Genomic DNA, 21,404 nt, shown 5'->3' on the forward strand with positions numbered 1-21,404 from the left:
TAATTACCTACAAGTGGTGTGTAGACTGGACAAACATAGCGTCACAGCTGGCATTTCTCACAGTGGGGATGAGCTTATTTGAGGGCTTCAGCGTATCTGACACAGGTCTGGTTCTGGGGGTGTTGTGACATCCCACATTGTTAGGTGGCTGTGGCCTCTGGGGCAGACTGACACCATCTGGATCTCCAGCCTTTTTCTTTTTTTAGGCTGTTGTCTGCCGCTGTCAGGCGAGCAGGCAAGCTGCAGACGCCTAAACTAAAGGAGCAGGCCTGCAGACGGACAGTTCCAGTGAGACAAGGCTGTGATGCTGTCATGGACGTGACAGGGAAGCCGGAGTCTGGAGGAGTTGTTTGGTCCAGGTGACAGCGGGAAAAGTGGGAGGCTGAGAAGAAGGGGACTGAAAGTTTGGGTGAACTCCTCTAAGGTTCATGGCCTCATGCTCTTCATCTGGAAACATGTACAGCCAACATAAATTTAAGTTGGATGACTTTTAGATGACGATATTTCACCCTAAACGACATAAAACCAATCAGGAGATGCGATGCTTTTGAAGACATGGGTTGTCAAGGAAATAATGTCACCGTGGACACACCCACTCACGTCTGACCTCAGAGGCAGGGTTTGGTCGGGTTAGTCCTTGGATGGAAGACTGTAGTGGTCCCTCACTGTGATGTGTTTTATTTTTTACAGTGCACTGGGTTCTGCGTCCTGATTGGCTGGAGACTATTGTCAATAAATCTCTGTACGTGTCAGAAGAGAAAAGTGTAAAAAGTGTGTATGAGGAGTTTTACAGCCTCAAACATCTAGATTTATTGTAAAAAATACAGATGAATACTTTGCGGGTTTCACCTTTCGCAGGTTATATTGTAGATGTCACTCCTGCAATAAACGGGGACCACAGTCTAGCACAGAGGTGGGCACTGAGGGCCGCATTCCTGCATGTTTTCCAGCATACCCTGCTCTGGCATGTTCTGATTGGCTGGACACACCTGAACCAAGTAATCAGCCATGAGTAGGGCAAGACTATCTGGAAATCATGCAGACACACCGGCCCTCGAGGCCTGGAATTGCCCACCCCTGGTCTAGCACTATTCTACCTTGATAATAGTCCAACACGGGCATGTGACGCTTTTACCATATGTTGTTAACACTGAACTAGCACTACCCGATACCAGCGCATGCCTGCCATCTACAGTTGAAAGAGGCTTGGGGCGAAATGTCTAAGTGGTACATATCTCGCAAATCTTTTCTTTCACAGTTCTATTCCGATATTTGAAAGACTTGATGTTGTGTAAAACAGAAACTGCAATTATTAGTATTTTCCCATGATCATTTTTCAAATGGCAGGTACTTACGTATTAGGGTTGTGCCGATGGACGATATCATCGTCCATCGTGATGGGTGACTGACATCCCGATGGAGAGACCACCATCGTGATGCCACGCCCCCGCCACGTTGCGCGTCGACACCATAAGCCGCGGTTACATGTACAAAATATCCTGATGGGATCAATGGTCGGATTAGAATCCAACCGTGTAGATGGGCCCAGAAAAATGTTTTCAGAATATAAAAACGTTCACTAAGGTCACAATTTCGGTCGGAATAAATCATTCGCAAATGCGCAGTATTCGCACATGCGCAGTTTGAAAACCGGAAGAGGATATAATTTCCGCCGAGCGTCTTTTTTTCCAAACTTTATTGAATGTGACAATTCAATACAAAACGATAACAGCGCCGAGCGGCTATATATATTGACATGTCAGCTCGGTAAAATACGAGATGATCTTCTAAACGTGCTTTTAATAATGTTACGGTTATTATGAAACACCTGTTCGCTCATCATTTGAATTTTAATCCGTGTGGTCAGTGCTTTTTCTGAACGAAGCCAGGATTAGCAGTATGCTAACACGGGCTAACAACATTAGCTTTGGGTGGCGCTGCATGCTGTGAATAACATCAGCCTTTATTTAGTGGGGACACGACTGGAAACACAAATCCACGTGATTGTTTGAATGTTTTCTAAGGACTGAGCGACATTTCTGCTTTGATGCTCAAACCGCTGTGTGTCTGCTGACGATCCGAGCTGTGCTCAGACACACGTTTAGACCCGGTTCTGAGTTCGGTAGGTAGTACCCCTAGAGCTGCGGGACGGATCGCAGTCTTAAATCTCCCACACATACCGCTCATGTACCCCCCCCCCCATCAAACACAAAGCTGTAAATCCGCACTCCGCCGGTCCACTCCGCCAGTTAAGTGCGGGAGCGGACTACTTCTTTTCTATCTTGCTTGTTACTTTTTCTGTTAAAGTCACTTCCCTCAGTTTATACTGGATCATCGCGGATTAACCATTAGTTGGGAAATAAAATGAAAAAAGCAAAATAACGAATAGCAGTTATATAAGAACGAAAAATGCAAAAAATACCCCCCCCCCCCCCCCCCCACGATGTCATCGTCCATCCCGATGGTTGACAGCAAACATCGTCAACGGCCAATTTAGGGGACATCGCCCAACCCTATTACGTATACTATCCATACGTCACTACCAAATCGGAGTCCCTGATTGGTTAACGTTGAACTGGTTTAACTTTTAACTTGCGTTCAATAGCTGCGTGTTTAAAACACATTTAAAAACGTGTCTAGCGACACATACACGCGAGGGATTTAAACCCTGAATGCGTTAACATTGACCTATTATAAAAGCCTGGTGTCAACATAGCGTTACAGTCCATACACCCATGCACCCACACCGTCACACATGGATGGAGGCTCAGGGGGTTCAGGTTTTTGCCCAAGGACACTTCAACACATAAGCAGACAAAGCAGGAACCAAACCTTTTGACAAGAGGTTGGCCACTCTACCATTAGACCATGACCTCCATTGTGAGTGACTGTAACCCAGTGGAGGAGCTTTCCACTATTTCCATGTGCTTGTCCCAAGACGCCCCCACCTGGGGGTCGTAATTGGTGCTATGGAATTGACGGTGGCCCTTTTGACTAAAAATTTTGCATGACGCGTTAATGGTTAAAAGTTAGACTTTCTTATTTTCATTTGAAGTAATCAAATAATCAAAATATTTGTCAGAAATGTTTATGGTTTACACTGTTTAAGAGACGTAAACGTTCCGCTTGGATTTGTTTTTTTGTGTGATTTTTGGCCGATGTCTTAATAAAGTCTGTCCAGTCGCATGGATGCGGTTGCACTGATAAGACATGTTTCCAAACGGGGCACTGGAGACACTTTTATGAAAAATAATACTAAAAAAACTCGATAGCCAACAATTGGACCCTAAGGCTTAAATACATGTACATGTAGCTCTCTTTCTTTGACAGTTCATGAACAGATCCTAGTTACACCAGAGTGTTTAGTTGTTACTCATTTTATTTTCTTGGGGCACTTCAGAGTAAAGTATGGGAACAGCTCCTAGCTGTAGGGGCCGATCGGGTCCGTGGTGGCTTTAGGGGGCGGCGGGTAATGGTATGGGTCACATGGGGCCAACAGCGAATGGTAAGGACCTCCGGATACGGTTTCCCTCTATAGTTATTGTTGTTCAACGTGCATGTGGGTGGGAATCTCTGAACGACGAGCACAGCGTGCACGTTTTCTGCCTCAGAGTGCCCCCCCCCCCTGCAGATCTCCCTATGACAACAGCCTCCCTGTGGTTTGGTTCCCAGGCGTGGATGGAAGTGGGAAGCATCCATTCTTTGCAGAGTTGGGATTATTTAAAAGATGCATTAAATGAACGGGTTAAGAGACTGAAATAAGAAACCCTGGAGTTTAGAGATTTTAGAGATTTTCTTCACTTTGTGAAAGGAGTAACGATTCATTGGCAAAGATCGTTGTTCTTTGCGGTTCCCCCTGTAAATGTTGCTATTTAGCAAAATGCTAAGTGCAACATTTGGCTTTTGGTCAAAAATGTTGTTTTCCTTTTAAAAAATGGTCAACGTTTTAAGATTCCAGTTACCTTTTAATCCTAATTCTGCTTTTAGATTTGCTCAGAAACGGTTAGCGTTTCAATCTGGTTGTCATGGGAACAATCTGAAATGAGTGAGGCGGTTTAAGGGGTTAGAGGGGACGCAAGTGAAACCACGACCTGTCGTGTCCAGGTAACGTTTCATCGACGCAAAATGAAAAATTAAGATTTCTGACCTTTTGTGATGCTGCTCTGCTGCTTCTGTTTGTTCAGGGACCTTATTAAGGCTGATTCTAGTGAAAATATATCTGGATAATGTTCATAAATTGATCCTGAAGTTATCAGCGTTCACATGATCGATGCTCTAACGCCTCACCAGGAGCCTCCGATGGAGCTCAGCGATGGTGGATGAACTGGGATTAGAAAAATAATCTGGGTAGAATTTCTCCAAAAGACGTCAACAGTTTCTTCAGACATTACTGTTCACCTTTTAGGCCAGAAAAAAAACGTGTTTTTTTTAATGAAGACTTAAAATCTTCAGTGCTTCAAATTGACCATTTTACCACAGAAGAAACAGATTTTTCTTCTTCTTTGCTGGGATCAATAAAACTCGTCAATAAAAACACCTCATTAAGACGAAGACGCTCTACCGCGATGCACTGCCTGGAAGATTTGAGACGTTTTCTTTATGTTGAGGCATAACATTTTATATGAATCATTTTTTTATAACTACTTTTTTTTCAAAAAGTGTTGCATTCAACACAGTCTGAAACCTGTGTGGAAAAAAGGAGCAATTATGTATTAAATGCAACAAATTGTAAAATAAAAACTTTTTTTTTTACTTTAGGGTTAGAGATTCATTAATAAAAAAAAAATAATTATGGCGAAATGTACTCGGATATAAAGGATAATATTCAACAATTTTTCCCCTCTGCGTTTTAGCACCGATTTCCAGGTCACCTAACCCTTATCGTAACCATCTAAATCTTTGTTCAACTTTCAATAAAAGGCGCTTTTTTTGGGTCATTTATTCTTATGTTTAACTTGCTTTGTCCATCAGCTCAGCACACAGATCAGACCTAAGACTTCTTTTGTTTTTATTGATACAATTATGAACCTTTTAACACACGAGGAGTTTATTTGTATAAACCACTTTTTTTATTTGCGGTTAAATTTATATATACGAATTACATTTGCACAATGTGTAGCTTTAAATAAACATAAAAAAACACTTTTTTCCTTTAAAAGTTGATAGTAAAAAACAATTTATGACTCTAAATTAATTATCAAAAAAATATTTACGTCTTAAAAAAAGGAAAACGAAATTCAAGGAGTTCAAAATGTTAAAATATTGAGATGTTTTGTAATTTTCGTAAAGTTATATTATTGTGTGTAGTTTTTCTACATTTTTGCCTCATAGGTGTCCATAAGTAAACACTCGGGGTCAAAAGTTAACCCTTGTGCTATCCAAGGCACATTAACGTTAGGAGTGGGGTCATCTGGACCCCACTAGACAGTGCGCTGAACCTTTTTTCTTCAATGATTTGTGATCTTCACTGGTGTCTTTCCACCTTTGTCATGGCAGGGATATCACGTCAATGTAAGGGCTGGGTCATCTGGACCCCATAAGATAGCACAAGGGTTAAATGAACTGCGTCAGTTATTTGCTTTAAACAGTACAAACTACGCAAACATGTACAGCATATTTTGGGATAGATTTGTGTTAGAAAAGACCAACACATGCTGGCTGAAGAACAAGCAGTCAACCCACATCAGTGTGTCACCAAACCGTCGAGCATCATGAGGTGGGAGGGAACAGTAACAGAACTTTGATAGAATGTTAAAGAGTCAAAGCAGGATTAGCAGTTTGGCAGGTTTTATAAACGTTCTGATGAAAAGACGGGTCGCCTTATTTTGGCGGAATTCTCACAAACAGTTTCACTTTGGTGACAGAAGAGGTGGGTCCTTGTTTGGTAGCTTTCAAAGTTCACTGACCCTGGTTCTTATGGACTGGTCCCGGCTGTTTTCCTTGGGCTATTGGTTATCTAAAAAACAGATTTTTTTAGTTTAATGAACGTTCATGACCAAAGACAGAGATATCTGCTAAACCAGTAGGTAGATGCATTTTAGGTTCATGGTGAGAGTTTATGGCTCTTTAAAAACTTTTGTTAACTCTCTATGGATTATTATTATATCTACTGGAACAATACCTTATAGAATTTTACCGTAATATTGGTTCCCAGGCCTTTGGAAACCACATCTTGTGTGTAGAATAAATACTGCAGGGATGTCAACTCAAAATCAGAAATTATTTAAGTCAGTTTAGTAAATCCAACCAGTGTTTTTCTCCAACCAGGATTTGAGTTATCCAACAGCCAGTGATCATTTACTCCAACAGAGGCGACATTTTCATCCACAAATGTATCCATTTTTAACATTTTCCCTAAAAAGTTTGGTATAGGAAACATTTCTTTTCTGCTTTAAAAATAGCCCTATTTAAAAAAAGAAAAACGAACAGTGCTCCATATATTTTAGAGCACCTTATATATAGAATAATTCTTGTTTTGCTACTAAAGTTGAAGCGATTTTTGAGACGTAAACGGTGCTCTATCAAAATGTCAATCTGTTTTTTGCAAAACAGATTTGAGTGTTATTATGCAGATGCTAACACGGCTAATATGTAACGCTTCTAAAGTAGCTAACGTTTCTAATATATCTAACGTTTTAATAAAGGTAATGCTTCTAACGTGGCTTATGCTATTAACATGGCTAGCACTTCTAATGTGGCTAATGTGTAGTAGTGTCGGACTGTGTTTTTTAGCAGGTTTTGTAAAACAGATTGTATTATTTTGAAGACGCTAACACGGCTAATGTGAATACTCTTGCATGACAAACGCTTTCTATGTTGCTAACGTTTCTAACATAGCTGACGCTTCTAACGTGGCTAACGCTTCTAATGTGGCTAATGCTATTAATGTGGCTAATGCTATTAACATGACTAATGATATTAATGTGGCTAACATTGTTAACATGGCTGACACTTCTAATGTGGCTAATGTGTGGTGGTACCAGACCGTATTTTTTTACGTGTTGCAAACAAGGTTACAAATTTACAGGTATTGTGATTATGCTAACGTGGCTAACACTTAATGTGGCAAAGGCTTCTTATGTGGCTAATACTGTTAATGTGGCTATCGCTTAACGTGGCTAAGGCGATTATAATGGCTAATGCTTCTAATGTGGCAAATGTGTAGTGGTGTCGGACAGTGTTTTATTTTGCATGACAAAAGGTTAGGAGTTAGCGTAATCACAATAACGTTTGTTTTAGCGTTTTTTTGCAGTATCAGTCTGTTATTTTTTACGTGTTGCAAAGTAGGTTTAAAGTTACAGGTATCGTGAATACACTTTTAACATGGCTAACGTGTAGCAGGTCACCAAGACGTTCTAGAGTCACCGTAAATGCAATCAATAAATTCTGACCGTCGTACTTGTCTCTGATTTTTTTGACAGTCTCCCTTATTATCCAGTATTGCGGAAAATATGATTCTGATACCCCTTAAACTACTGAGCCAATCAGAGGGAGTTAATATAAACTTGTATATGGCATTAACATGAACTATCTTGTCAAACTGAGCTAAATAAAAGGTTGTATCATGAATACGCTATAAAATACCATCACAGTTAAAGCAGAACCTCCAAACCTGTAGATTTGAAAGTGTGCCTGTCTGTGCTGCCACTTCGTTTTTATTTGATTTCATTTGCAGAGATTTTATTGGTTATTATTCAGTTCATTTCCTGCCTACCGGGCCGCTTTCTCCTCGTTTTTGGCTGACCGACAGCATATTCAGAATAACTCGACTGTTGCACTTTTGCAGTTAAAGTTAATGACTTGTTATGACATGCAGCCGGTCGGGGTGTGGAGTTAATGTGGAAATATGAGCAGATTCTGTTTGAGGACTCGGCATCCTGCTGGAAGAACAATACACTGCGCTGAAGCCGTGACCTACATCCGAATGATCCCCCTGGTTGGTTGGAGGGAGGGAAGGCTTTAATTTCCAATATCCCTGTTTGCTTGAAATCTCGTTGGCTCCATTAACGAGCGTGAAAGTGTTTTGTAATTAATTTTAGTCGTCTGCATGTTTTTGAGGCTGTTTTCTGGATTCAGCGTCTCCTCATGTCAACAGAGACAAAGACTGTGTCCGTCCAGCTGATCGACATACAGGAAATAACTAAATATAGAAAAACTGCCGTCTGGAGACGTTTTATTAATACGGTCAAATGACATCATCAATCATCCTACTGTAATGAGCCACAACTATTGTGTCCTCACAGCAAAGACACTTTGTCGTCTTTGTATGAACTTCAGTGGAGTTTCTTTGTGCCTTGTTATCCTAAGATGTGGTTGGGAGGTCAGCAGGTGATTTTGCCTTTCTGTGCCATTAAAGCTGGGACTGACTCCACGACTCTAACAAGAACAAGGCAGGTATAGAAAATGGGAGCATGAATAATTGATTGTCCAGCAGGAGTTTTGTTCAGAGAACTCTGCACACACGCTCCGAGGGCCGGTGTGGGATTTAAAACTGCTCAGAACTCACTTATGTTCCAACGACTGTTGATGAAGTGACTGGTATTAGTTAGGAAAGGAAAACTAAGGCAGAGACACTCATGAGGCTATTCTGGAAGTCCAATTCAATCTCAAGTCTTTGATTACAAAACCAAGTCAGATATCGAGTCTCTAAATACAAATCCAAGCCAAGGTCCTAGTCTTTGTCTTATTATCCTAGTAAGGTCTAGAGTTTTTGGCATTAAATTTATGTCAAGTTTCCAAGTCTTTGCTTTTAAATCCAACTCAAGCCTTGAGTTTTTGGCTTCAAATTCAAGACAAGTCTCTGGTTACAAATCCAAGTCAAGTCCTCAAGTCTTTGATTTCAAAACCAACTCAAGTCTTTAGACCTTGGATACAAATTCAAATCAAATCTCTGGTTACAAATCTAAGTAAAGTCGCAAGTTTTTTATTTCAAATCCAAGTCAAGTCCCAAGTTTTTGGCTCCAAGTTCAAGTCAAGCCTCTGTTCTTTGGTTTTAAATTCAAGTCAAGCCTCAGTTCAAGTCCAGTGTCAAGTCTCGGACAAGTCTTGTAGTGATTGTGATACTGGTAAACCAAAAGAAAACCATTATATTGTAGAATGTACATTGAGCGTTTCACCTGATTTTCTTTCATCTTGTTTTCTGTCTGTCCTTCTTCAGGGTATTTGGTCAACCAGTCATCTGACCTGCTCTCCAACGCCTCGTGTAATGGCTCCACCAACGATTCGGCGTCCTGCTCCCTGGCTGCTGACGTTGAAGGGTTTGGAGGAAGTCCGTACAAAACTCTGGAGATGTTTTTCATCGCTCTAGTGACAGGGTCCCTAAGCTTTGTGACTGTTACAGGAAACATTCTAGTCATGCTGTCCATCAAAGTCAACAGACATTTGCAGACCGTCAACAACTACTTCTTATTTTCCCTAGCGTGTGCCGATTTGATAATCGGTGTTTTCAGCATGAATCTGTACACCGTCTACATCATCGTTGGGTACTGGCCGCTCGGGCCGGTGGTGTGTGACCTGTGGCTAGCCTTAGATTACGTGGTGTCGAACGCTTCAGTGATGAACTTACTGATCATCAGCTTTGATCGATACTTCTGCGTCACCAAGCCGCTGTCGTACCCAACCAGAAGGACCACAAAGATGGCGGGATTAATGATCGCAGCAGCCTGGATCCTGTCTTTCATCCTGTGGGCTCCTGCCATTTTATTCTGGCAGTTCATCGTTGGGCAGCGGACCGTACCACCCGGGGAATGCTACATTCAGGTACAATATGTATTACTGTGTTTTTGGTCCATTCTGGTCCAATCTAGGGTAAGCTTGTTTTGGAGAAGAAACCACTTGTATGAGTGGATGTGGGGAGGCCCTTAAGGTGGACCTCCTGAAGCCTTTGAACCCTCATGTCTCTTAATACAGGTTTTTTTTACAGACTTGGATGTGTTCAACCAAAAAAATGGCAAATTACTCCTTAGATTACAGATTACTAAAACGTAATTGTTCCACAGTGGTGCACAAGCACCAGTTGTATTTAGCTAGAGAGCCAACAGTTGACCATCCATTATATTTTGATGGCAGACAGCTGTCATTATGCCAGTTCAAGAGGCCTTTTTGTCATTGTTTTACAGTATGTAATTACAAAAAAGAATTTGTCTTTGGTTCTATAAAAATGATCTGTACTGAATTGGACTACACCTCCAAATTTTTGCCTCTGACCTTTAAATGACCTTGTTTGCAACTTTGACCTTAACAAAGAAACTGATTGAAATTGCTTTTAAGATTTAAGGTTTGTTTGCTCAGAATAGCTTGTGAAAAACAACTCAGGAAAAAGATTCTGGACTCCCTTTTTGGAAAGAAATTGGTTTAAACCCTTTATGTGCTGTATGGAAAGCTCTGCTTAAAGGTTCAAAATAAAAACAAAACGCTGCTTAGGTGCCTGTTATTAGCGGAAGAAAAATAATTAACTCACAACAATCTAACATCGTCTGCTGGGATTTACAGCTGATGTATGTTCCCACTCAAAAAAACATTGTGTGTAGCTGAAAATAACAATCTATTACCTGCCTCGATGGTTTTCCAGCTGCCTTATTTGCTATTGATAGTGCAGTTGAAGTATATTTGGTCAATAGTAAAATGGAATCATCTGATCCAGGTTATCATTGGTGGGAAGAACTGGAATACAAGACGTTTGTTGGACCAGTTTTGATCTGTTGTTTTTCCCTTTTTACTTTTGCCATAATAAACCGATGGTATTCTATAGTTTTTTATGCGGTATTCTACAATTTTTTATGTTCTATGCTGATTTGTGGATGTCTTTGTGGTGTTGGCCGACTAACGGGTTTGTCCCAACTGTCCTTACGGGTGGACACGGGCCATCTGTGGGTAAAAAAGGGTCAAACCTGCATTAGACACGCAGGTGTTCTGCACGAAATATCAAGCTGGTGTATTTTTTCTCTCTACAGTAAACCTGTAGAGAGAAAAAATACACACTTTTCTCTATGGGCATGAAGCAGGGGACAGGTCGTAGTGTACACTTATACAACACGTAAGGGGGAAGTAGGTGAGACGTAGACGTGTTGTACAGATTCTTACGTTTTTTGACCAATTCTGCAGTCTGCGCAGTTAGCCAGTTAGCACTGTCCATGTGATAAGTCCTCTGGTGCCCTGTACAGGTTTGCCCATTTTTAACCTGCAGTCAGCTAGCTCTAGCTAGCTGAAAGCGCAGTTGTGACGGATGCTTTACTAATGACTAGCAGCGCAAGCATACAATATGAAACGTGACAACACACTTACCACACGCACAACAATGAAATGACGTCCTTTAAGGTGGCCGTATTAGTCTCAAAGGAACTGCAAGACACACCTGCGCTCTCCTTAAGGTGCGGCCCAGACAACCCAAAAACCTGCAGCACCTGTATGGGTCAATGCCATATGGGTGAATTTTTGGGAGTTTCTCTGTGATCAATGAGTTTAGCTGGAAATGTGGACACTTCAGAAAGAATTGATCATTTTGGGATCAATAATATGAACATGTAAAGGTTTCAATCCAGTCATCATTTTCAAGAGTCCAGATCTTCCTGTTTTGATTAGTATTTAGTGCTCCAGTGCTCCAGAGCATACTTTGGAACTCGGCTGCTCATCTTGCCTCTGCTGACTTGTTGAGCTCTTATAATGCTTGAACGCATCACGGGGCGGCGATAAGAGGCTCAAACAAGACCAATTTCTTTCTGGAGATGGTCAGATATTGAGAGTAAGATGAAAAGCTGGAAGGAATTTCGAAGGACTTTGGTTTATAACTTTATCCCTGAGAAGAGTAACCCGTCTGTCTTCCTTTTCCTGTCTCTAGTTTCTCTCCAACCCGGCAGTCACGTTCGGGACGGCGATCGCAGCCTTTTATCTCCCCGTTGTCATCATGACGGTCCTGTACATCCACATCTCCCTGGCCTCCAGGAGCCGAGTCTCCAAACACAAACCGGAAAAGAAAGAGAAGAAGTAAGAAAAAAAAAAGAATTTCATCATTTCTTATTTGAAATAAATAAAATCATAACAGATGTCGTCTCAACCCTCCTACTGAGTTGGGGTCAAACCAAAGTAAATGCAAAATTAACCAAATCAGCTAGCATAATGCAAACATAACAGCTAGCCTATTTCTGAAATCTTTAGGGGCTGAAATATTAGCTAATCTCGGTAAATACCAAAATAGCCAAAAGAGCTAGTATAATGCTAAAAAACAACTAAATCCCAAATTAGCTTTAAAACCCCCGTAGATACAAAATTTTTCAAAAAGCTAGCATGATAAAATATTAGTCAATTAACAAATTAGTAAAAAAAAAAAAAACAGTAGATTTGGGAACTCGTCGCGTCACCTTTTAGAAGTCCTGCTCAGTTCTATAAATGAAGCCACTTTTAAAACTTTGAAAAAAGGCCTTGTGTGAAAATCCAGCTTTGATTTGAAAATACTTTTAGAGAAAAGCGTGCATTTAGCTAAATCCAGACAATCCCGCCCCCTTATCTTTTTAGCTGTCGCAATCCAAACATCTTTATAATATCACGAAGATAGAATGGTGTCCCAGACCGTCGACTGCATGTGAGAACTGGACTGAGTGACCCCGCCCCTCCGGTGATCCAAACAGGAAGTACCCACGAAATAGATTTTAGGCATTTTGGGCCTCAGTGGTAGGGGTGTGGCCTTCCAACAAGCTCACTCCTGATTGGTGAAAGTGACCCAACGATGACCCATGCCAACTCAGACTTGGTGATGTGAAACTAAATTACAAAATGTATGTAAAAAAATGCAGTTTGGCACGTAAACCAACTGCAAGTCCACATTTAATGCTGTACCTTATAGATGTTCTGAAATAATTCACCACTTTAGAGGCTAAACTCCTCCATCTTTATCCCCTCTAGAACATTTTCCTCTACAGGTCCATTTGATTCATGACCTTATGCACAAAAACAGAAAAGGTCAAAACGTCAATATGTTGACTCAGAAATTATGTTTCTGCACTAACACTGCACTACACTGTTGACCTATAAGACCTTTATTCCCAGAAGTTCTGCAATGATCACTTCATATGATTTCATTTAACATATCTGAATCTTTTAAAGAAAAGAGGATTTTAGCTGGGATTTTGCAGACACTTGCTATTTACAACGCCAGGGGGGAGGGGCCCCTCAGTCCACTTCTCATCTACAGTCAGGCGTTGACGTAAATGGTCCGCCTACAAGCAGAAGATGCTTCGCATTTCTGTCTATGGTTTGACGTGGTTAACTGTTTTATTTTTCCAGAACTCCGAGCCTCCTCAAAAGTCACCTGATCAAGCAGAACAACAACAATGAGACCAGCCCGCAGCCCAGCCCTCGCTGCACCCCCAAGCTCAGCGTGGACTCCACCACCACCGCCGTGGAGACCGTGAAGAACGGCAGGGTGGAGGAGCCGAAACCAGCTGAGCCAGAACCTTTGGGCCAGCCCAGCCCCAGGCTCACCCAGGTATTTCCTAAAAAAATCCCATCTGAGAAACCTTCTGGAGTGTTAAACCAGTTTGTGTTTGTACAGGTATGTTTTTGGTTAAAGGTGGAAATGTTCCAAAAGGACAGAGGTTGAGGATGTCCATAAAAACAGTTGGAGATAAAAGCATTACAGGGTGGTACCACATCCTCGCTCCACCATTGCGCTCATCCACTCTCGCCTCCTGACAGACTTAAGACTTTCACCATAATGGGGAGTAATCACACCCACGGAGGCACAACTTTGGAGAAGGAAGATGTTTCTCTCAAACTTTGAACAATTTCTCAAACGACGTTCCTGTCAGTGGAGGAGTTTCCTCGTTTGGAAAAGCGTTTAGAGAACATCGCTGACAGGCTCAGTCGGCGTCTGCCTGGAGCGACGGCGCGTCAAACTCCAGCTTCACATGATGAAAGCGCCTTTCTAATGGAGCTGAATGAAGATGGAGGGGGGATGTTGAGACGGAATCCTCTGCTGAGGGGAAAGGAAACCCCAGTAGAGGAGAGGAAGGATCTGCCACCAAGGGGTTCTGGCTCTGAAGCTGCTGGACAAGAAACGCCGGTTCTTGAACACGTGTTTAGCATAAGGTGTTCACACCGGTCTGACGATACCTGATACTAGTGCATGTACTCACTACGAAATGTAGTGGTGCAAATCTAGTTAAATGATGCTCCAGACTTTCTCTTTTACAGTTCTATTCCTTTTACAGTTCAGAATATAAGTACAGTTCAGAATATCAAAGACTTAATGACGTATAAAACGCAAACTGCAATTATTCATTTCGCCGTCAGGATAAATTTTGATACCATTAGAGCTTCTGTGAATTAAAAGGGACGCCATCCATACGTAGCTACCAAATCTGAGTCCCTGATTGGTCAAAGTTCAGCTGGTTTACCTTTAAACGCGCATTCAGTGGTAGCGCGTTTTGTATGTAGAGCCCAAAAACAAACTTAAACTCTTGTGTAGCGACGCTCAATAATGACAGTTTTGAATGTGGAAACTCAAAATGCACACTTAAGTGCGTTTACATAGACTTTTCAATAGAAGTGGTCGCTCAAACATTTCCGAGCCCGGTGTGATCGTAGCATTATACGCACCAATGACGTACGGGTAATGGTGTCGTATGGTGCCTTAATGCTGCACTCTAGTCATTAGTGAGGGGTGAATACTAACCTTTTAGCTGAAAATCCGCAAATGCCTCACTTATTCATACTTCGCCACTCACGCAACAATGGTGCGTTCCATTTTTGCGACAGCCACACTAGCCTCAAGACTAGGGTTGTGCCGATGGATGATACCATCGTCCATCGTGATGGGTGACGGACATCCCGATGGAGAGACACCATCGTGATGCCACGCCCCCGCCACGTTGCGAGTAGACACCATAAGCCGCGGTTACATGTGCAAAATATCTTGATCGGATCAATGGTCGGATTAGAATCCAGCCGTGTAAATGGTTCCAGAAAAATGTTTTCAAAATATAACAAACGTGTACATGGGTCACACTTTCGGTCGGAATAAATCATTCGCACATGCGCAGTAGGGTTTGAAAACCCGGAAGAGGATATAAGTTCCGCCGAGCGGCTTTTTTTTTTTTCAAACTTTATTGAATGTAACAATTCAATACAAAACAATGTTAAACAGCGCCGAGCGGCTGTATACATTGACATGTCAGCTCGGTAATATACGAGACGATCTTCTAAACGTGCTTTTAATAATGTTACGATTATTATGAAACACCTGTTTTAATTTTAATCTGTGTGGTCAGCGCTTTTTCTGTTGAAGGGCGGAGCTGGAAAGAAGCCGGCATTAGCAGTATGCTAACACGGGCTAACAGCATTAGCTTTGGGTGGTGCTGCAATCTGCATCTTGGCTGCATTTTAACATGTGGGAATAACATCAGCCTTTATTTAGTCGGGACGCGACTCGAAACACAAATCCACGTGATTGTTTGAACGGTTTCTAAGGACTGAGTGACATTTCTGCTTTGACGCTCACACCGCCCCAAAGCCGCTGTGTGTGTGTTGACGATCCGAGCTGTGCTCAGACACACACTTTCAGACCCGGTTCTGAGTTCGGTTGCTTGTACCCCTAGAGCTGCGGAACGGATCGCAGTCTTAAATCTCCCACACATAGCGCTCATGTAACAAAGCACCCCCCCCCCCCTTCCCATCAAACACAAAGCTGTAAGTCCGCGCTCCGCCGGTCCACTTCACTAGTTAAGTGCGGGAGCGGACTACTTCTTTTCTATTTTGTTTGTTCCTTTTTTTGTTAAAGTCACTTCCCTCAGTTTATACTGGATCATCGTGGATGAGTTATTAGTTGGGAAATAAAATAAAAAAAGTAATAAAGTAAAATAACGCATAGCAATTATATAAGACCGAAAAATTAATGATAGACCCCCCCCGACGATATCATCGTCCATCCCGATGGTTGACAGCAAATATCGTCAACGGCCAATTTAAGGGACATCGCCCAATCCTACTCAATACACAAAAGATGCGGCCACTCTTCTCTATGATTCTTGATGGACCTATACAACCCAAAAACCTACAGCACCTGTATGGGACGACACTTAACATACACACAACAATGGTACACTCCATTTCATCGATGTCTCTCAAGGTGGCAATATGAGCCTTAAGGGAACTTCAAGACACACCTGTGCTCCGCTTAAGATGTGGCCACTTTTTTATGACCCTTCACGGACCCAGACAACCCAAAAACCTGCAGCATCCCTACAAATCAACCCCCTGTGTGGGTCATATGACTAATGCTTTACCTGTATATAATGGAGGCCATCTTGGAGAAGATTTAGGGCAAGAGGATATTTTAAATGTTGCAGCTGAGAAATCTACAGCAAAGTAAAAGTTCAGAGTAGCCGCAGGTTGCTTTCACCAAACCTTAGCCGAAACCTGCCCCAGTCCTTAGGCCACTTCTTCAAAGGATTTCTAAAAGACTCAGGGGTCTTCCTGACCCATACCATAGTCATTTACAACCGGAACAACCGGGTCCATAAGAGCCCCTCCCCATGGGAAGCATGTGATGGTTTGACCTGATCCAACTGGATTTGTAAACCAATTGAGAAACAGAACTAAAGATTGATCATTAGCCCCAACAGCGGGGATCTGGGGGTCATAGGGTTAAACCCAGAACCAATCCGCCTTAAATGACAGATTTCAGTCCGACATTCCTGCAGACGTTCCTCCAACCGTATCTGTCTGCTTTGTCCAGGAGGAAAAGGAGAGCTCCAACGATTCGTCTACAGCCTTCATCCCTCCCACAGAAACGAAGAACAAGCTGGAGATCACGTCTGAGGTTTGTGTCCACAGTCTTATTACACATCTCATTAGTGACAAACATGGTGGTTCTACGGAGAACCGGCAGAAAGGGGAACATCTAATTGACCTGCAAAGATGAACCAAATGTCTAAACAGTCATATCTATACAAGCATGTTTGAGTAGATCACAGCAATTAGCCAATTCTGAGAAAATAAAAGGACATTTTATTTTATTTAAATAAAAATGAAAGACATCTTGTTTCCCAACATAAAAGTATTCACTGAAAGAGCTTACTTTAAAGGTGGCGCTACTGTAGATCTCAGTACATTTAAAGATGGAGCAAAAAATGAATCTCATGAGTGTAAATCTATTCAAACATTTATTTGGGAGAAGATCTAGAAACATGTAATTGCAGGCCCCAGGTGCCGCATTCCTGCATGTTTTCCAGCTTAACCTGCTCTGACAGGTTCGGATGGGCTGGACACACCTGAACAGGTAGTCAGTCACAGGTGAGGCTTTGATATCTGGAAATCATGCAGACACACCGACCCTCGAGGCCTGGAGTCACCTACCCCTGATTCTAGAGTTCATGAAACCAGGTCTTTTGGATGAACAATAAAGAATGTGGACATTTTGATAAAAAATCATCGTCTTGTCGTCTCTGAGACGACGCTTCTAACCATAAATGAGTCTACAAAACCACTAGAATGGTCCAAAAACTAATATTTGTGGGCAAACGCTACATTTTGAGGTCACTAAAACAAAGTCAAATTTAAAACCATCCATTTATCCATCCATCCATCGTATAAAATTCGGTCTAATTAGCTTTTTTTTTTTTTGGACTCTTTGTGATAATTAATGACTGTTTCTTGTGTTTGTCATTGGTCGATGTGTGCGATTGTCCGTCGAGGGTTCCGACCGATGGGTCTTTACGTGAATTCGGTTTTGAGCTGTTCAGAATTTTTCACTGATTGAGACTTTACATAGTTTATACTCAATTATTATGTAAATCTTACACAATTGTGTGTGATTTTCTTCAAGATGCATACATAGGACCGTTCCACGTAAGTCTTACAGAGTTTTCATACATGTAACACCAATGTATACCATTTATTTCGTGTATACGGCGCACATATCACGATAAAGTTACGTAATAGACTGACAAATCTCTAATGAATTGTATATAAACAGTGCAATAATCACACACGGTTCATAGCTTAAATTGGTTTACATGTTCTTTGCTTGGCTTAGTGGTACTTCGTCTGTGGTTTTAACGTGGTCCACAACATTTTTCACTCTTACCACATAAATTCATGTACGACCAGTTTTTTTATCCGTGCAATATGTGCAAAATGAACACAGTGACTGTATGACTTGGCCTCAGTTCACTACATCCCTTTTGGCGTGGCGTTGTTGTCAGAGCCTGTCCCGGCTACTGTAGGTCGAAGGCGACGTACACCGTGGAGAGGTCCCCAATCTGTCGTAGAGTCTCATGGAACCATTGTGAAACCAGGAGCTTTAACTTTTAGGGCACTAGGACCCAGAAAGAGGTCCAGCGTTTCCCAAAAGCCCCAACTCTTTGAAATAGTTTTAAATGGGGATTTTTTTTTAACCCCATTGGCCAAAAAAGAGGCGAACTTCTCAATCTTCAGCTCAGAAACCAGCATCTTTCATGATTAGGGCAACTTTTGTGTTTTGAAGGACAAATAAACGTCAAGAAGAACGTAAAGGTTTGAGAGCAACATCTGCTTCCCTCCAGATGGCGTCTATTTTGGGAGGACGTCTTGTGTATTTTCATTAGAGCAATAAAAAAAACTACTGAGTGCAAATTTTTTCAACAGCATGACTTTGTCCCAGAAAATCCTGGGTGCTAAAGTGGCCCACCTTCTGTCCACATCATCTTCAGAAGGTTCGGAAAAGGAGAACAGATGCTGGTCGATGGAAAAAAAAAAGGCCCCAAACTATCAAGAATCCTCTTTGAAACGAGCGAATTTAGTGAATAAAGCTGTGAAATTTTGTAGAAATACTTAAATGATCTCCATATTTACATCTCTTTTTAAAGACAACAAATATTTCTATGAATTAGAATGTAACTCTTGCTCTAAAATAGCATCTATTGGGGAACAGGTTTTGTCAAATACACAAGAAATCCGTATTTTTCTTCCTGCTGTTGTGTTGACTTTAGGTCAACTTAATTTGTAGAGTTGTCCCACTTTTAGGGTAATTATTTTCCCAGAGTTCACCACCCGAGTGATGCAGGAAACACCACCTTTGTTCATTTATAAATGCTGACAAATCGGAAACCCAAACTTCAACTCAAGCAGCAGAGCAGACCAACCTAGAGAACTAAACCGACCAAACTAAAAGACATATTTATCATTTATCAAAGACACATTTTAGTGGCTGATCAAACCACTTTTTAAACATGGGGGGGACCTAGAACATTTAAAAAAATCTGCAGACAAAACTAAACACAAGACTTAGTAGAATTTACACAAAGATAATTAAGTTTTTAAAATATTCCAACAGAAGTAAAAGAATGAAACTTAATTTAGCTAAGTGTACTCATCCTCCCCCGGGAAATTTGGGGAGATGGTGTCTTCCTACCTCCTTAGCACAGGTAACTCTACACAGGTGATAACAATTAGACTGATGACAGACTGAAACAAGAAAACGGGAAAAAATGAACATCAATTCAAAATAAAAGTATTTATCTGAAGTTGTATTTACGGACACAAATAAGGACTTGAAGATCTAAACGTATCAAACAGTCAAGAAATGGTGGAAAAGGGAGTAAGTGGATGGTGGGGGGAGGGGTAACCGCCGTTTTGTAGATTTGTCACACTTTTAGGGTAATTTTTTCCACAGAGATGGTTTCTTTTAAAATAGAGAAGAGCATTTGGGGGAAAATGAGGAACAAAAAAAAACCCTCATAGACCACAAAATAAAAAAATACACATATCTGATTTATGAAAAATAAATGTAATTACGCTTATTTCAAATCGTTCAAATGCAATGCATTGTGGTCTACTTTCACCAATGTAGTGAGCGTGTCTGTGGAAGTGTTTTCATGTGATCGATTACCTGTCAATCCCTAAAGATGCTCATATGAGGTTTAGTGTGTGTCGCAGCCCCAATCTGGGCTCTGTGGGAGAATTAGCCTGTTTTACAGGCGTGTTCATGAGTTTCTCCACACATCATCAGCACCAGCTCCAAGCCAGGACAGAACATTGTCGTTTTGATGCTTTCTAAAGTAAAAATTGGGTTTATTTCAGGATGATTCCTCCTCTGTTGAAAGATGTTTTGGGCAGAAATGATCCAGATTGATCAGGAGTTTGACTTAAACGAGGATCCTGATGTCCTTATGTCTCGGTTTTCACACACTAACCACTAAAAACAGTCAAAAATCCTCCAGAACTCAAACTGAGGACAAAATTCATCTTTTTCTACCTATAAATCATTTGTCAAACTTGTACTTTTAATGGACAAATGACGGTAGACGGGCTAAAATAAACCGGGTAGTGTCGTATTAGCCTATGAAATATATGCGTATGAAAGATTAAACGAGTTTCTCTGGAGGTTTTCTTGAAGTTACAAATATTGTATCTGCATAAAACCCACATGTTTAACAGCTGCAACAAATCTCACTGATTCAGCAATTTATTTTTCCTGTTAAGATAACTTTTTTCCATTTTTTTGTCATTTAAAAAGCAAATATTTTAGTGTAATTTTGAATTGAGCTCAGAGCTTCTATTTGATGAAAAAGAAAATGTTTATTTTTGCCTCGTTTGGTACTTTCTTCCTCCTTAGATGAAAGAATTTTTCATTTCTTTTTGCTTTGAAGCGGATTAATTAATATTTTTTCTGTAAAACTGCAGCTAAAAGTTAGTTTATTTTGGTCTTTTAGATAAAAAAGGTAACATTTTCAAGCCTAAAGGAAAGAAAATTGAGTTTATTTTCAAAATAAAAGTGCTTAAAGAGTTTAAATAAAACAGATTTCTATCTCTAAAGGCACAAAAGGCTCTGGCTGCAGCAATCACCAGCTGATTTAACTTTTTTTTGACCATTTTTTTAATTACCAAATGAGTTTTTTTGTCAGATTTGGAACAGACATTAAAGTCCCTAAATTTCATTTGAGAATAAAAAAAGCAGTTTTTGTAAAAATTAGACAAATACCATCAATGGTTAAAATACCCGTAAGGGTTTAAGTTTATTCTTTTGTTGTTTAAAAGTATGTGTCTCTCTGTTTTTAGGCTCCATCAAATCCCACCCCAGCGGTTTCCACAGCATCCAACTCCGCCGTCCCCAAAGTGAACCCCGCCTCCCGGTGGTCCAAGATCAAGATCGTGACCAAGCAGGCGGGCGACGAGTGCATCACGGCCATAGAGATCGTCCCGCCCGTGGAAGGCGCCGAGAGGCACTCCATCCCCATCAGCCGCCCTCGGACCGTGGCCAGGAAGTTTGCCAGCATCGCCCGGAGCCAAGTGAAAAGGAAGAGGCAGATGGCGGCCAGGGAGAAGAAAGTATGTGAACGCGCCGCTGCGGCGAGGCAGACGGCAGCTTGAATGTGGTTAAAGCAGACACCAGTTTGGGGAGTTGATCATGTTCCAGCGGCGGGAGTCCTTCT

The 21,404-nt window shown here is 41.3% G+C and overlaps 1 protein-coding gene across 2 annotated transcripts in view; it reads left to right on the top strand.

Annotated features, from left to right (window-relative positions):
* Nucleotides 1-21,404, top strand: part of LOC101174568 (muscarinic acetylcholine receptor M4) — a 64,923-nt gene that overhangs the window by 11,384 nt on the left and 32,135 nt on the right. For both annotated transcript variants that reach the window (XM_023961607.2, XM_078939728.1), the window contains exons 2-6: nucleotides 9,158-9,759; nucleotides 11,837-11,982; nucleotides 13,279-13,480; nucleotides 16,730-16,813; nucleotides 21,031-21,300. In XM_023961607.2, coding sequence (XP_023817375.1) covers nucleotides 9,158-9,759; nucleotides 11,837-11,982; nucleotides 13,279-13,480; nucleotides 16,730-16,813; nucleotides 21,031-21,300 — 1,304 coding nt within the window. The remainder of the gene's footprint in view (nucleotides 1-9,157; nucleotides 9,760-11,836; nucleotides 11,983-13,278; nucleotides 13,481-16,729; nucleotides 16,814-21,030; nucleotides 21,301-21,404) is intronic.

This window comes from Oryzias latipes, chromosome 2, assembly GCF_053564925.1.
Source record: "Oryzias latipes strain Hd-rR chromosome 2, Olatipes_Hd-rR_3.1".
Classification (NCBI taxonomy): domain Eukaryota; kingdom Metazoa; phylum Chordata; class Actinopteri; order Beloniformes; family Adrianichthyidae; genus Oryzias; species Oryzias latipes.